Here is a 16,280-nt window from a genome sequence, read left to right as displayed (position 1 = left end):
CCACAAACGCGTTCGGCAGCGTTCCCCCATGACTCACAACAAATCTGGTGCAGATCGCTCGATGCAGCGAGGAGATACAGCCGTTGGATAATGATAATGCATTTGGCCACCAGACCGGACTAAATTGTTCGGCGGGCCTGAAAATTTATACCGATTCCTGGACGGTGACTACAAACAGAAAAAAAAAAACAGCCGCTGACGGCATGAACGCCGAGCAGGAGAAAAACAACGACTTACCTTTCTATCAACTCGGCCCATTTTTCAGTCTTTCCGAGCCCTCGACACTCAATCCATCGTTTGAGCTGAACGTTGGTATGTTGTTCCACAGTTCTACCAGTAAAATGGGCGCCTGGACATCCTCTTGTGAAAGTTTAACAGCTGAAAAGTCGGTCATATCCTTGTATCTGCTGCATGTGTAATGGCTGGTTGCTACGTGCGCTCTCACACTGTTTGCCCAACCTTAGCGGTTAGGGGCGTTGCTCATGAGATGGTGACGTCACGTGCGCGGTACGACATTTAGATATTAAAATCATACACCAAATAATATTCTAATGACATATTAAAATTATAGCCTAATGATATAAAAAAAAGTCGAGTCTTTTTCTCAATTTCCGAGTCAGAATGATCTGAATGTAGGAGTCCGAGTCCAAGTTCGAGTCATCAGTGCTCAAGTCCAAGTCAAGTCACGAGTCTCTAAATTTAGCTAATGACTCGGACTCGAGTTCGAGTCTCGGACTCGAGTACTACAACACTGGCATGTAGCATGGCAAAATGGTAAAAATGGGTGTACATATTGCTGCAAAGCATTGCATTTTCCACTTTGCTTACCCAGGGGTCACTAGAGTTGAGGGCATTTCGGAAGCGGTCCATGCAGCCCTTCTGCAGGACGATCACTCCTACAAGCTCGCTACTGGCTGACAGCAGGAAGAGAGTCACTGCTGTCAGCATGCTGACCTCGTCCATGTCGGGTCTGGACTCATCTATGAAGGAAAACCAGAAGGTAAAAATCTGAGCTAAATAATTACAGTTTCATGTTGTTTCAGGATCAGAAAAAAAAGTGTGCTTTACCTGGCTGAGAATACTCAAGCACAGACGCCAGGCTGCTCCTCACTAGGGTGGTCCACTGTGTCTGAATGCTCTCCTCCCGGGCCAGCGGTGAGGCAATGATGGTCTTAATGCCCTGCAGAGCAGCCGATACAGGAACAGGCACAGAGTTGTCCGCGGCTTTAATTGCAGTTTCCTTCAGGACCCCGGTGATTAGGAAAAGCACCGTAGGAAGAATGGTCGTTGCTCCTGTCAAGGCAGAAACAACAATACGTGAGAATGCTACGTTCACTGGACACGTTATTTGTATTTGTTGTCCAGTTTTAACCTCAGGCCTCACCGGCAGGAGAGCACAGCGACGGCAGCTCGGCCAGGATGGACACCGTGTTCGCCACGAGGCGCGCGCTTTCATCTGGCAGCCGCTGAGGTCTCAGAGGAGCGTGAGTGGGGGACTCCTTCACCCGCGAATTCAGCTGCGGTAGGTGGCGGACCAGGATGAAGACAAGCAGCTCCATGGCTGCGTAAACCAGAGACTTGCCAGGTACAAGCTCCCCGGTGTCCCCGCCTTCTCCCAGGCTGGTCAGAGAGTCTTTCTCACCTTCCTCTTCTTCACCTCCAAAAAAAACCCCCAAACAAATTAAACCCAAAGGTATTTCAAACATTGGAAGACAGAAAGCACTCATGCTCAGCTTTAGCACGGCATTGCTGACCTCTTTTGGCCCTCCGTTGCTGCAGATGGTCCTGTGCAGCTCTGATGGTCTCCTGCACAACAGCCGTGACCTGAAGCTGGACTGCCGGAGGATCGCGGGTCAGCAGGAGTCTGTGGAGCACATTCAGGAGCTCCACAGCCAGTAGCTGCATCAGGGGTGAGGGGGCGGTTAATCAGAAATGTCATTTTGAAATGCTAAAAAAAAAAAAAAGCAAATCCCTTCATCTGACTCACTCCAGACCACTAAGGCTACGTTCACACTGCAGGCCTTGATGCTCAATTCCAATTTTTTTGTGAAATCAGATTTTTTTTTTTTGCGTGTCCGTTCACATTTCCAGATATAAGCGACTTGTATGTGATCTATGTGAACTGCATTCATACACCTAAGTGTCCCGCATGTGCAGTAGAAGACGCGATGACGTCACACATAGCAAGCGTGCTCATTGTTTGCGGAAGTAAACAGGGATCATAATGCTGATGCGTATCTTGCGTTCTTTACGTTATTCTCCAACCGGAGCCAGCACATTACCAACGCAATCTTTTTAAGAAGATCGAAAAGGAAGATAGCCAAATTTTACCGACGTGAGCGGCTTTACTGATACGGACTTCATTCATAATTGTCTAATGACAAAGGAAACCTTTATGTGTGTCTGAACGGATCTCTTTAGCGCTCTCACATAAAAACACACATCCTCGGCGGCCATAGCAGCGAGTAAACGCGTTGCTGTGGGGCTGTATGGACTTGCAACAGGTGTTTGTTACCGCACAATAGCCTCTTTGGCATAGCCAGGTCCACCGTTAGTGACGTTTGTCAAGTATCAATGACGTGTAGGTCGGATGAATGCGACCAGGCCGTACAGACACAGGTCACATTTGAAAAGATCAGATATGTATCGGATTCAGGACCACATATCCAAGCGACCTGGGTCGCATTTAAAAATGTCCGATCTGTGTTGTTCAGACTGTCATGAAAAGATCAGATAAAGGTCGAATATGGGCAAAAAAATCGGAATTGGGTCACTTCAAGCTGCAGTGTGAACGTAGCCTTTGTTTAAAAAAGAGTCGCTAAAACCGTCCATTTGTATTCAAGCAAGCTTTACTTTGAGACCCCAAAATAAAATCATGACAGAGCTACTCATGTTGGTCCATAACATAAAACCCAGCCCCCAAAAAAAACATAAAGTGAAGTTTTTGGTCTGATAAATGTTCTGAAAATTTATATCTCACATTTAAAAAAAGAAAAGATTTTTTCTTTTCCAAAATTCAGTAGATTAAAAAGGATTAAGTCTCAGTTAAATAGATCAGGTGCAACATCTTTGATTTTATTTCAAGATATCAGTGTAGCAGCTTAAAAAGGGGCCCATACCTGATCTTCTGCCATGTGTGTCTTAGCGCAGGGAGTTTCTAGCAGAGTGAACAAAGCTCGCAAACACGACATCACGTGTTCAATGGGCTCCTCGGGCCGCGGGAAGCACAGAAACTCTATGCTGACCCCTAGGAGACACACGGAAATCCACGCAAGGTGTGTTCAGGCATTTTCTTTTAACCATTCTCCTCACTTTCTTTCTTCCACACGTCTTTAAATTAGCTGCAATAAGGTGAAGCTAAAGGCAACAAGCCTCCTTACCCAGCATAAGGTGCATTCTGTCTGTGACCGACTCCTCCAACATCTTGGATGAGGAGGAGCCTCCTTGAAGAGCACCAGGAACTTTGGAGGGGGTTGATGAGACATCTTCCTGATTATCATCAAGTCCAAAGCCAGTGATGTTCAACCAGAGGGCCACAGCATGCAGCACTGGGGCCCAGGAGCCGCGGTAGTGCAGTCTTGCTGTGTCTATCGTCTCTGGGGTATAAAATGCTCCACCTAGGAGAATACACACGACAAATGGAAAGTGTTTATTGGGACAGACCAACTTTGGAATTTAATTGGTTACAAAACCAAGTTATGACTGTTATTCTTTTATCTTTTTTAATATAGTTTGGCACACATGGGAGGTTTTTCTTTTTTACATTTTCTTTTCTCATAATGATATCTTAGAAGGGCATTTTCTTTTAAACTTAAAAAGCAGACACTCTGTGGCCTAAGAGTGAATATTAAATTGTAACACAGACTATGAGCTGACCCAGATCAACTCAATATAACCATAAGAAATTTATCAAAAAAAAAACAAAAAAAAAAAACGCTATTAACAAAATACGGTATTAAAAGATCTTAAATCTAAGTAAACACTAGTTTAAATTAACAATAAAACTAGGGCTGGGCGATATGGATTAAAAAATAAATCTCCGATTTTATCATACCAAATCCGATTTATCGATATGTTCCTCCTTTTTGTTTTATAAAAAGAAATTAAAGAAATTATTTTAAAACCTTTTTATGTCAAGAAAAATAAAAGTAAATAAGTAAATGAAGTACCTCGTATTGTGCTAAAAAAAAAAAATTCTACTTAACAATATTTTGACAATATATTTGCCTAAACATATATTCAGCATCACATGCTGTTCTCTTCATGGAAACCCAATGAGTGTATTGGCAAAATAAAATCCAGATTTTCCAAAAATGAAATCCTAAAGAATTGTAAATTCGAATTAACCGATTAAATCGATTTATCAACCAGCCCTAAATAAAACATAGTTTATGGAAATAAATCTAACCAACTATATACATCTGAACATTAAATAGCTTGTAGAGCCATCTTTAACAACAATTAATCAGTAATAAATGATCAGTATAACCTTATCAACCACGCTCAGAGTTGCAGATTAACCACTAAGGTTTATCTGCAACTGAGCTGTTGCAGATAAAGAAGGTGAAAATATTATTTGATTCGTTTGAGGGTTTATCCACCGGTGCATCACAATAAAAAGAAAATATAATTAAAAAGTGAATTAATAGTATTATTTTGTTAATTTAAATCAACTTTATATTCATTCCACACAGTGGGATACACTTGCAACATTTATTTTTGGCTAAATTGGATGAATATGGCTTGCAGCTAATAAAAAAACAAAAACTTTTGGGGTATATCAGACAGACAGACTTAGACAACCTGTCTGTAAAAAGGAGCGCTACCGCTGGTCATTCATTCCTGCTGCCATCAGATTATACAATGCTGCACAATAACTGTAACAATTACTGTAATTATAACTGTAACCACAACTAACTGTAACTGTAATAACCTACGTGCAATATCTAATGTGAAATTCTATTTAATACATTGCGCAATAATCATGAAAGAAGTGACTTCTGCTGCTATTACACCTGAATATATGTCAATACACATGTATATAAGTCACCGTGAATGTACATAAGACATCCTCTGCCTTATTTCTATTTTGTATTTTTTTATTCTTATTTTCTTAAGTACTTCTTTTTGATCCACTGTATAAACGAGGAAACACTGTATATACCTGATGCACCTTGGCCTACTTTTGGCACCTTCTTCTGATTTCTGATTACTGAGCCGATGTGACATGTGAATTTCTCCAATGTGAGATCAATAAAGCCTATCTTATCTTATCTTATCTTATCTTATCATAAGACCTGCTAATGGATTTCTCCTAATGTTCTCATACATTTAGCTTTAGGATTAGTTTTTATCAATAATGGTAAATAAAAACATCCAGGCAGACCTCAAACCTGCTAGGGGGGGACAGAACATTATTTTTTTGTTTTGTGGTATATAATGCATCCCGTACCATCGGGTGGCAGCTGACTGGAGAACTCAGCAGGCAGGGTGAGCAGCGCGTAGTCTCGCAGCATGGCCAGCCAGAGTCGGCTCAGAGAAGGCAGCTCTGGCTGCACCAAGGTAATGAGGCTGTCTGGAGGAAGCACGCCTGCACCCACGACATCCTCGTCCTCGTCCTCATCTCCTCTTCCAACTGGTTTCGCAGGTTTACCCTCGGCCTCTTTCTTGATTTTCATTGCCACCACGTATACCTGACCGAGACAGACAGCGAGCCGGGTCAGATTTTGTTCAGTGTAAAAAAAGAAAAGAGAGAGAATTTTGGTGATCTTTAATCTGACCTCGGCCCAGGCCTTTAGCACGGCCAGTTTCTCCATGGTGGTGGCGCTCTCACTGTACAGCTGACTGGAGGAGCTCTTCCCAGACTGCACCTTGTCCAGCGACGACACGAGCAGGTTGTGGACTCGCCGCAGGTCGTTGAGGTCGCTGACTACGCCACTACCGATCCACGTACTGCACACCTTTAGACACACAGAGAGTCAAGGTTTTAGACTCCGTTTGTTCTCATGAAAAAATAATAATACAGGTAACACCTGGGTAAATGTCGTAAAAATGTTTGCCCTTTTCAGGACGGGTTTAAACTTGTCTTCCCCCCCCCCCCCTCCCCCCTCCAGAGTAAAGCAAGAAGACAGGAAACAACTTCAATACATTTTAAAAGACCAGAATCAAGTGAATCGATTTGAAATTATTGTGGAGGTTCTCTAATCAACAGAAGCCCAAAATTATACATACAGACTTTAATATAAACAAACATTTTTACTAGTGTTGCGCCGATGCCATTTTTTGGCCCCGATACCGATACCCGATACCTGGCTGTGCAGTATCGGCCGATACCGATACCATACCGATACCATTACTTTGAAATTTATGTGTGTGTATATATGAAGAACAGCATACTACATGGATGTAAAATAATTGCTATCATGGCTTTGTGAAGCTGCTACCTTATTAAAGCAGGAAAAAAGACTAATACAAAGTGAATCCAGTAGAACTAGTGAGTGTCGGGAGAGAGAAGGCTGCGTTCAAGTGACATACAAACATCAAAATGGTATCTGTGACCTATTTGTTGGTACTCGCCGATACCGATACCACCATTTTAGTGCGGTATCGGTATCGGCGCCCCGGCCGATACTGTTATCGGTATCGGTGCAACACTAATTTTTACTACCCCTTGCCGCCTATTGTTGCAAATATGCAGCAAATTGTTTGTATTACACAAACAGCTAAGATAGCGTGTGCATTCCCCCAATGCCAGTTCTATTTCATCCCTCCTGACCACCAGAGGGTCGGTGCTGAAAGCACAAAATGGTCCCTTCGCATGCGCCATTCAAGTAATAATATCAATGGAGTCTGACGTCATCCGAGGCTCTGTTCCTACAGAGACTTCTTGCAAATCCTTTGGAAGTGACAGAGAAGCCCTGAAGGTCATCAGGGATTCATATAACCATAGTTACATACGTAGCTTTCGTTATTACACATTTAGTGCAGACCTAGGAACCTTTGGCAAGAACTTGTCTCTGGTACGACTGCTCCCTGATGGATGTGTTTCCTGCTAGCACAAGAGGGCTAACCCGTTAGCAACAAAGACAAAACCAGGCTGGAAATAAGAAGCTATTTTTGTACATAAAGGTAAGTTGCGCTAAGATAAAAATACTAACTTGATTAATGAGTGCTTCAACAACCTATGTTATGAGGTTTTTACAACATTTCAGTTTGTTGCATATTTGCAACATTCAGCCATTGTGCTAAGACCTAAACAATGCTGTGTAGAATCGGCTTTCAGTGCCGATTTTCTTTAGGAATCCCAACTTATTTTGGCTAGTTATTTTCAATAATCTTTATAAAAAATAATATGCTGAGATATAGACTGTTTGGTAAAAATCAGCCGTTTGTCATCTATTTGCAGATAAAAATAATTTTATTAAATTTCTATTACAGTGGTATTTGTATGTTATTATTGACCCTAACGACTGTTTTTACAAATTTGCCACATGTTGAATATTATTTGTTCTGCAATGTATCAGTTCCAGTCTAACAGATCTGATGTATTATTTATGTTCTGCTTTTAATCTGTTTATTACATATTTATTTCTATTTTATTGATTTCTGTTATTGACCATTCTGCCTGTTACCTATTTGCAACATACATAAATGTCTATTTATTTTTTGTACAATAGTCCAAGTAACAGTCTCAACTTAATTTGGCAACTACTTAAAAGGCAAACATGTCTTTTAAGGGATATACACATGTATATGAATTCAGGAGTCAAGGGTTTATCTGGTTAAATATCCAATAGTGAATTTAACCTCAAGTAAACAATTCTTATTGGCATCAACAAGGATCTGGGATTATTCTCTCAGGTTTTTTTAATCACTCAGGGCCGACCCAGACCAACTTTATCGGCTCCAAAAGCAGTTCGAATGGGTTTGATGCTGCCCTGCTTCTTCCTTATTCTATACACTTTGTGCAATGCACCTGTATCACAGTCAGTAAATCAAGCCCGCAGCATGCCGCTACCACCACCCTGTTTCACAGTTTATACAGTATTTTAGGTCTGAAAGCCTTTGGCTCTTTTCAAATGTTCTTCCAATCATTTTGACCAAACAGCTCAACCTTTGTCAGAGACATTTCGCTTGTTCGTGTGGGCATCTCGAAAACTCCAGCTGATCTTAAAGGTGTCTTTTTCCTTGGTTGACAACCTGTAAGTCCACGGTGGCATAAAACCGGTTTTGTTGTGGACGGAGAATTTGGTATCCAGTTCAACGCAGGATTGATCTTTCTACAGCGCAGAGCTTCAGCAAGAGAAATAAAAACAAAATAATGCAAAAAAAATAATCAAAGCGTTGTCTCACCTGGCATGCCTTTGCTGTTATATCAGATGGCGTATCAGGAGAAAATGCAGGTCTGAGGGCAGCTCCAACCTAAGTGCAAACAATTCTCATTAAGTCCAGTTTCACTCATCTAACCCTTGTTCACGTTGTTTTCTGACGGATGATACATTTCTAACTTACATTGGCCTGGTACTGCTCCAAGATCACGTGTCCTGGGAACTCGGGCTCTGGCACGGATGCAAACTTTTTAATTATGTCTTCCAGTGCCTGCAGACCAGCCATCCTCAGCTGGTTACTGTGGTCTGTGGCTGCCATGAAGGCCATACGGATGAGGTCGGACAAGTGGAGCACCAACAGATCTCCTGAATGGACAGAGGAGGAGGAGGATGAAACAAAAGCCACTTTGAGAGGAGTGAAAAAACAATTTGTAAACAATGTATGGAAGAGCAGGACCTAAGCTAGCCTCGTGAGACCATCCTGATCTCGCGAGCTTTCAAGGTTTCACTCGTAGATCAGTCTGGCTACTTTCCGTTAAAGAAAATTTGGAGCAGTTCACCAAACGAACGTCCAATCAGCTTTGAAGCGGGTTGAGGTGTGACGCAACGAGAAGCGCGACAGTTCAGTCTAAGAACATGGCGGCTTCAGCCGATGAAACAAGCGTTAGCGTGGCTACCGAGCAAGTTTTATCGGAATTACAGAGTATTTCTCTGCTGAGTTAACGAGCCTTTACCTGCAGCAGCAAGAGTAGCTTGGCTTGTGGTTGTCTGATTGGTTCATTTGGCCCGTCTATCACCAACATAGGCCAATCAGCTAACCAGCATTTTCGCCCCTTCCCAAAATTACTTCAACGGAAGGTTTCCAGATGGATATGCGGAGCAAATCTATCTGGCGGAGTCAGGTAAAACCTAAGCTGCCTCTGCCAACAACAAATTATTCGTTTTCAGGGTTTTAGGTTGTGGATGCAGACTAGAAACCAAATACTGACTTTAGGGCTATAAATTAGGAAACTTGCTTCAACCAAGCTGTCATTATTTTTATACAATTAGAGCACCTTAGAAAACTTTTTTTAACATATTCTCACATTACAACTACAAACTTTAATGTTCTTATATATCTTATCCCAACAATTTTAAAGTAGAAGGAGGAGTTTTCTAACACCTTTTTACTCTGATACCACAGAATAAAATCCAGATCAACCCTCAGACTTCACCTAATCAGCTGTGGAGCCCATCTGTGTTTCACTGTATCTCAACATAAATGCAGCTGTTCTGTTCAAGGCTCTGGAGGTTTGTTAGAGTTAGTAAACTAGTCATTAGTAAACTAATTTTGCACATAACTCTGAATAAACTAGCACTGTGGTGAGACACATCGCACCTTGCTACAGGAATGCTGTCTTTCAGAAGATGGGAAGATAGGTTAAGCTAAAAATAGGCAGAATTTTGAAGAAAATGTGTTTGCTACCAGATTCAGTCTTGATTCAATAACGTAAAGCAGGCAATACGGATGCCATCTGGTAATATATCCTTTTAGTAAAGTAAAGCTGTCCCGGCACATGTAGCAAACCATCTCCTGCATATGTTATGCCTGAAATGCCACGACAGGACATATAAAAAAGAATAATACTGATATTATCTTGTTGAGGCTGCACGGTGGAGCATTTGGTAGTGTTGCCTTGCAGGGAGAAGGTCCTGGGTTTGAATCCCAGGCTAAGGTCTACCTGCAAGGAGTTTGCATGTTCTCCTCTGTGCATGCGTGGGTTCTCTCTGGGTACTCTGGCTTCCTCCCACAGGCCAAAAACATGACTGATAGGTTCATTAAATGATGTGAATCTGTGTTTGCATGGTTGTCCAGCCTGTGATGCACTGGCGCCTCTCGCCCAGTGACCAGCGGCGGACTGAACTTTGTCTCTCGGGGTATCTGGTCTCCTCCAGGGTCTTGTAGGAGAAAGGGTGAGCCAATCTGCTGTTATGACTGTGTCCTCTGTGCTGAAGCAGAATTTAGTAATACAGCTGCTGTCATGTCATTTCTATGCTTTTGCATTTTAGCACCTTCTACGAGCCTAAACAGACGGTGAGAGCTGCAGTAAGAGCTTCTGGTCTGTGTCAAGATGTGCAAAGGCAAGACTTGCAGCTGTTCTAGCACCAAGAGGACGTCTTACAAAGTTTTTTTTAACGGTGTAATATATGGAGAGCAGGTTTTTACCCTGTGTTTGCTTGCTTCAGTGAAGCTAATATAAATACAGGCTCCTCCATCTATCACTGTGGAAAACCTTTCCTAATTCTGCTGAGTCATCTCGTGCTTTGTTAGGTCTTCATTCAAAACCTACATGATGGATCGGCTTTTTTTTCTTTTTTCTACAAGCTGACCCCAGAGCTCCCCAGAGGCTGCAAGACCTTTTACCGCTTATACTCAGGCAACGACAAAATATTAAATAAATAAATAATGGACGCCGGCAAACTCCAGCAGCGTGCTGAAAACGGTACCTTTGGGGTTCTTTGCTTTAGCGGCACGCGCCGTTGCCAGGTCGAAGTGTGCCTTGTTTGCATTCTCACATAACAGGATAATGCGGCACAGGCAGTCCGCGGCGAACACCCGCGTCACCCAGCGCGGCGCCACGGAGGGCTTGGACTTGTCGTCGTCTCCCAGGCCTGTGAACATGGTGTCGTCGTCCACCTCCTCCTTTTTCTCGGAGTCCTCGTCCTTCTCCACCTCAAACGCCACGGCTCCCCCTACGTCTGAAAGGGGAAGAGTTGGCGTTTTAAGATGATTCAAGAAACACGGTTCAGTCGCTTTTTTTTTCCTTTCGCCGTTGCTGTAATCTGCAAACTTGCCCGTTGTCGCTGCGAGGACATCTTTGCAGAGTTTAAGCCAGTGAGAGAGCTTCTCCACAGCCAGGGATGACAGCATGTGACCCAGAGTGTCGTGGATGTCAGAACACAACTTCCTGTCCGTCTCGCGATCCAGCATGCCGAACAGGACGCCTTCCAACCCGGTTTCTGTTATGTTCAGCTCTGAACCATTACAACAGGAGTCAGTAGCGCAGCTGGACAACGTTTCCAAACAGCCTCATCTAACTCCTCGGTAGGGCTGGGCGATATGGATTAAAAAATAAATCTCCGATTTTATCATACCAAATCCGATTAATCGATTTTTTTCTCCTTTTTGTTTCATAAAAAGAAATTAAAGAAATTATTTTAAAACCTTGCTTTTATGTTAAGCATTTCGTCAAGGAGTTGACCTGAATTCAAAGTGCAACTAAAAACAAGCTGTGAAACATGCTTGTAAAACAAGATGGTAGCCGTGCCATTATAAACAATGAAAATATAACAAAACATTTGCTGCTAGTGGTATTACACATTGAGCTAAGAACAGGCTTCACTGCACTTGTGAACTTCAAACTAAGTTAAAAAAAAAAGTAAATAAGGAAATGAAGTATGTCGTATTATGGTAAAATAAAGTTTCCACTTGACAATATTTTGACAATACATTTGCCTAAACATATATTCAGCATCACATGCTGTTCTCTTCATGGAAACCCAATGAGTGTATTGGCAAAATAAAATCCAGATTTTCCAAAAATGAAATCTTAAAGAATTGTAAATCCGAATTAATCGATTAAATCGATTTATCGCCCAGCTCTACTCCTCGTTTATACTCACTGATCGCCGTGCTGTCTTTGCCGTCTCCCGCCTTCTTCGCCAGGCTCATGGCGTACTCGCAGACCTCTGCGGCCTCCCTCTGGGCGAGCTGCCGGAGGCACGCCACGGCGGCGCGGCGCAGCAGTAAGTGGGAGCTGCACAAGTGCACCTGCGGGGGATCCCACAGTGCGATAAGAAAACCCGAGCCGTACTCTTCTGTGGAGAAGAACCTGCACCTCACTTACACAGAGACAGGGCACCAGGCTGGACAGGTTCACGTGTCGGGGGGCGAACATGTGCAGCTGCTGCAGGCAGGAGATGGCTGCCGCCTGCACCAGGGAGTCCGAGTGGTCCTGCATGATGGCACAGCCGACCAGGCAGGACGAGCGGATGGTGGAAATAGTCGCTCCGTTTCCTTGAGAAAAACGGTTAATTAGAAAACCAGACGGAAGCAACAAGTAGATGCAGAAAACTGCAGATGATGGGGTAAGGACTAAAAGAATATTTATATCTCAATTTAAGTTCCTTACACTAATTCATTTTTAGATGAATACTACAGTCAGTTTGCACCTAGACAGAGGCATTGTGCACCTCCTATAATAACAAATATAGTACCTCCGTTTTGCTCTTCGATTAGCGATAGAAAAATTGGTTTCATGATTTCATGATTTAAATAAATATCAATCAGCAAAGGTTTGGTTGGATCAAAGGCCATATTTATGTTTCATAAATATAAATAGGCCCAAATGGGGATAATAAACAAAGTAGATGGAAAATAAAAAAGTGAAGGATTTCAGAAAATGTTATAAAATTATTATTTTTTTTTTTTACAATTTATGACAATTAATATCCCTAATTAATGAAAATACACCCCTACACCAAACAATAAACTGATATACAATGGTTTTATATACGTGGGTATAAACTGGTTCGCTTAGAGGAACAAAATTAAAGTACAAAGGGCTGAATTGGCAATACAAGGGTTAAATATGGGGATACATAGTGGAGAAATTGCCCCATTTTCACCTTCATGGCTACGTTCACTCATTCTGAAGCGTTTATTTTTCATGGTGCAGGGTACTGTTGTAAATACAAACCAACCACATTTGTGGTTTTACCAAAGCAGACCCACATCTTAGCCTCCATCAGTCCTCGATTTTACGGTGTTGTTTATCCAGATAAAGGAGAAGTGTGTATTAAACACCCATAAAAAATATATATTTATTTTTAAAAGGCAAGACTGGAATGGTGGCCTACATAGGTTTAGGATTTCTGTCACTGCCACCTGCTGGCCAAACCCTACATAACCTTTTAACGTAATGTGACCCAAACATTAAGATGTCTTACAAACGAACGGGGCACAATCAGCCAAACTTACCCTGTAATTCTGGTCCAACGGTGGTGATCAGAGCTCCCAAGCAGCGGCCCAAACACTGGTGAACCTCGGTGTGAGAAGGCGGCACGGTGAGGAGCAGCGTGAGCACCAGGGACAGCGTGGGCTCCACGTAACCGCGGTACATGGGGCCACTAGAATCCACGATCAGAGCCAGGGAGTGCAGAGCCCAGGTCTGAGAAAAGAGGTGCACACGGACCAAATTTGGGTTTTTCAAAAGAAAAAAAAACAACATACATTTACATGCTGCTTTTAAACGGCTCCTGTTTAATACCTGGACCTCATGAGAGGATCCATCCTGAGCGAGGGCCAACAGGATGCTGACGCTGGTCTTTAAGTGCTGGCCAGAGCCGATCCCGCCGACGTATCGATGCAGACAGCCGAGAGCCAACGAGTGGCCCGTCCTTGAAACCACGTCACGGGCCGACTTCAGCCTTCAGCCGCGCCAGAAAAGACGAAAACGAAACTGATTATTCACATTTCTAACCTGGAGCTAAACAAGTTTTTTTAACAAATGAAAGCATTTAAAACACAAAAAAGACGATATGCTTACTTGTCAAAGCTAGTTTGGGCCATTCTGGCGATGAAAGTGGCCTCTCCCACCACCTGAGCCATCCTGCCCAGGGCCTCCCCGGCAGCACAGCGCAAAATGGGATTGGGATTGTCCAGAGCTCCCATCACCAGGGCCAGGGCCGACTTGCGCACCTCCTCTGGGCCCAAAGTGCTCTTGTTCTCAGCCAAACCCTTCAATCAGTAACAAATTAGACTTATAACGTCAATGGTCCTGCTTTTAAGTGGACATGTTGTCTGTTTTCTTACCTTGAGGGCACTAAGCACTGCGGTAAAGATGTTGAGCTGGACCGCCTGCTGCCGAACTCCTTTGGCCTGCTTTATGCACTCTGCAAAGTGGTCTAGCATCTGCAGCCTGAAACACACACGAAGCAAAGCAACCATGCAAAACCGCACACAAAAAAAAGTTAAACAGTAAGAAAATAAACACCAGAAAAGGCGTTCATTGTGAGCGGCAAACTGCTCACCTGTGTTTGAAGGAGACATGGGGGAAAACCACCCCGAACAGAGCGACGGAGGCATCGATGACCGACACGCCCAGAGGGAGGGGGCCTGGGACGGCCTCGCCGACAGGAACACGCAGGTAGATCGACGAGGGGTCGTGCTCCAGAGCGCCGCTGCCGGATGCGCTGTTGGGCTGCAGCTACAGATGAACAGAGTCGCATTACACTAAAAACCCCAAAACACAGATTGAGTGTCGTACAGAGCCAAGAAGCTCAATGACCATTAAGGTTACAGTGTATCTGAAAAGTATTCCCATCCCATGGATCATTTCTGCAACTTTCACAACAAACATTAGTGTAATCTTTGTAGGTCTTTCTACTTTTATGTGGCAGAAGGTTGACAGGATTTGGGGTTGAGAGACAGGGGCAAAGGTGCCGAGGTCGGGGCTCGATCCCTGGACCGCCGTGTCGAGGAATAAGGCTTCTGAACACGGGTGTACCCCTGCACCGCCTCCCTTTCTTCACTTTACTGGTATTTATTTGATGGACCAACACAAAGGGGGCACTTATTTATAAAGATAAAAGAAAACTGATCCACAGTGTATCCCTGCTTTAAACATCTAACCAATGTTCTCCTTGACCTGTCTGCTGATCCTCGGCCTTCATGATGCTGTTGTTTCACTAATGTTCACTAACAAACCTCTGAGTCCTTCTCAAAGCAGCCTGTAGAAGTTACTAATTACAGAACTTTAACAGGCAGATGATTTTAATTTAGGGTATTGGATAATTACGTAACTTCTACAGGGAGATGGGTATCAAAGTGGGCCAACTACATAAGCACGTCACACATGTCAGATTTTTATTTGTAAAATTGTGTTAAAATTGTGCATCCTTTTCTTTCTAAATAAGTTAGGCAATAAGAACATAGAATAAATGAGAAAGATTACTTTTAAGACTAGGCTTAAAATGTTTTCTTTTGGACAAAGCTTATAGTTAGAGTGACTTAGGTTACCCAGAGCCATCTCTGTAGTTATGCTGCTATAGGCTTAGAATGCCACTCTGTTGAGTTCTCCTACTGTTCTCCAATTATCATTGTTTGTTGTTAGTTCAACTTATAACTTACTTAAAGTTCTCTGTCATTTTTCTCTTCATAGAAGGTACACCTGGTCTGGTGTTCTTTTAGCTGTGACACTATCGAGGGGGGCAGAACATCCGTTATTACTATATAACACAGAAAGGATACCTGGATCAATGTGTGCTTCTGTTCTTTTTTGTGTCTCTGCTCTGTCTTCTCTAACCCGAGCCAGATTCTGCTGGTGGTTCTGCTGGAGGTTTTCCATCCCGTTAAAGGGGAGTTTTCCTCTCCACCATCGCTTCATGCATGCTCAGTATGAGGGATTGCTGCAAAGCCATGGACAATGCAGACGACTGTCCCTCTAGCTCTACGCTCTTTCATGAGGAGTGAATTCTTGCTTGTCAAGACTTGATGTAATCTGCTGTGTTTCCTTAGAGAGGAAACTTTTTGACCAATCTGTATGATTTGATTTAACTTGACTTTGTAAAGTGCCTTGAGATGACATGCTTCATGAATTGGCGCTATATAAATAAAACTAAATTAAAAAGAGTGTAATACACTTTTCCAAGGCAATCTATAAGTGATCTTGCAGGAATATTAGAGGTAAGCCAAACTAACTTGATCCTCGATGGACTTGTGGTCCGTTTCCTGCAGCCAGGAGCCCATGAGCACGCTGTCATCGTAGTGGCACAGAGAGCGCAGCAGAGACGTGGTGGTGTTGGCAGAGTTGTCGGTCAGAGTGAACTCTGCCACCAGTTCCCTCAGGAGAGCATTGAAGCTGCCTGAAAACAGCAAAACAAAAAGATTATAAAACTTTAAAAACAGCCCAA

The 16,280-nt window shown here is 43.0% G+C and overlaps 1 protein-coding gene across 4 annotated transcripts in view; it reads right to left on the bottom strand.

The window, feature by feature from the left end:
- heatr5b (HEAT repeat containing 5B) overlaps positions 1–16,280 on the bottom strand; it is a 41,794-nt gene that overhangs the window by 7,207 nt on the left and 18,307 nt on the right. For 2 of the 4 annotated variants that reach the window (XM_036126018.1, XM_036126020.1), the window contains exons 15-34: positions 16,069–16,232; positions 14,400–14,575; positions 14,182–14,287; positions 13,916–14,106; positions 13,637–13,796; positions 13,348–13,537; positions 12,215–12,384; positions 11,991–12,138; positions 11,163–11,342; positions 10,815–11,066; positions 8,512–8,693; positions 8,353–8,421; positions 5,781–5,960; positions 5,453–5,693; positions 3,381–3,617; positions 3,120–3,247; positions 1,755–1,899; positions 1,385–1,657; positions 1,069–1,293; positions 829–980 (exon numbers count right to left, since the gene is read on the bottom strand). In XM_036126018.1, the coding sequence (XP_035981911.1) occupies positions 829–980; positions 1,069–1,293; positions 1,385–1,657; positions 1,755–1,899; positions 3,120–3,247; positions 3,381–3,617; positions 5,453–5,693; positions 5,781–5,960; positions 8,353–8,421; positions 8,512–8,693; positions 10,815–11,066; positions 11,163–11,342; positions 11,991–12,138; positions 12,215–12,384; positions 13,348–13,537; positions 13,637–13,796; positions 13,916–14,106; positions 14,182–14,287; positions 14,400–14,575; positions 16,069–16,232 (3,569 nt within the window). The remainder of the gene's footprint in view (positions 1–828; positions 981–1,068; positions 1,294–1,384; positions 1,658–1,754; positions 1,900–3,119; positions 3,248–3,380; positions 3,618–5,452; positions 5,694–5,780; positions 5,961–8,352; positions 8,422–8,511; positions 8,694–10,814; positions 11,067–11,162; positions 11,343–11,990; positions 12,139–12,214; positions 12,385–13,347; positions 13,538–13,636; positions 13,797–13,915; positions 14,107–14,181; positions 14,288–14,399; positions 14,576–16,068; positions 16,233–16,280) is intronic. The other 2 variants (XM_036126019.1, XM_036126021.1) reach the window with 1 other exon arrangement.

This window comes from Fundulus heteroclitus, chromosome 22, assembly GCF_011125445.2.
Source record: "Fundulus heteroclitus isolate FHET01 chromosome 22, MU-UCD_Fhet_4.1, whole genome shotgun sequence".
NCBI lineage: Eukaryota > Metazoa > Chordata > Actinopteri > Cyprinodontiformes > Fundulidae > Fundulus > Fundulus heteroclitus.
Note: the sequence above shows the minus strand (reverse complement) of the source record. Positions and strands in the feature narration are given on the sequence as shown.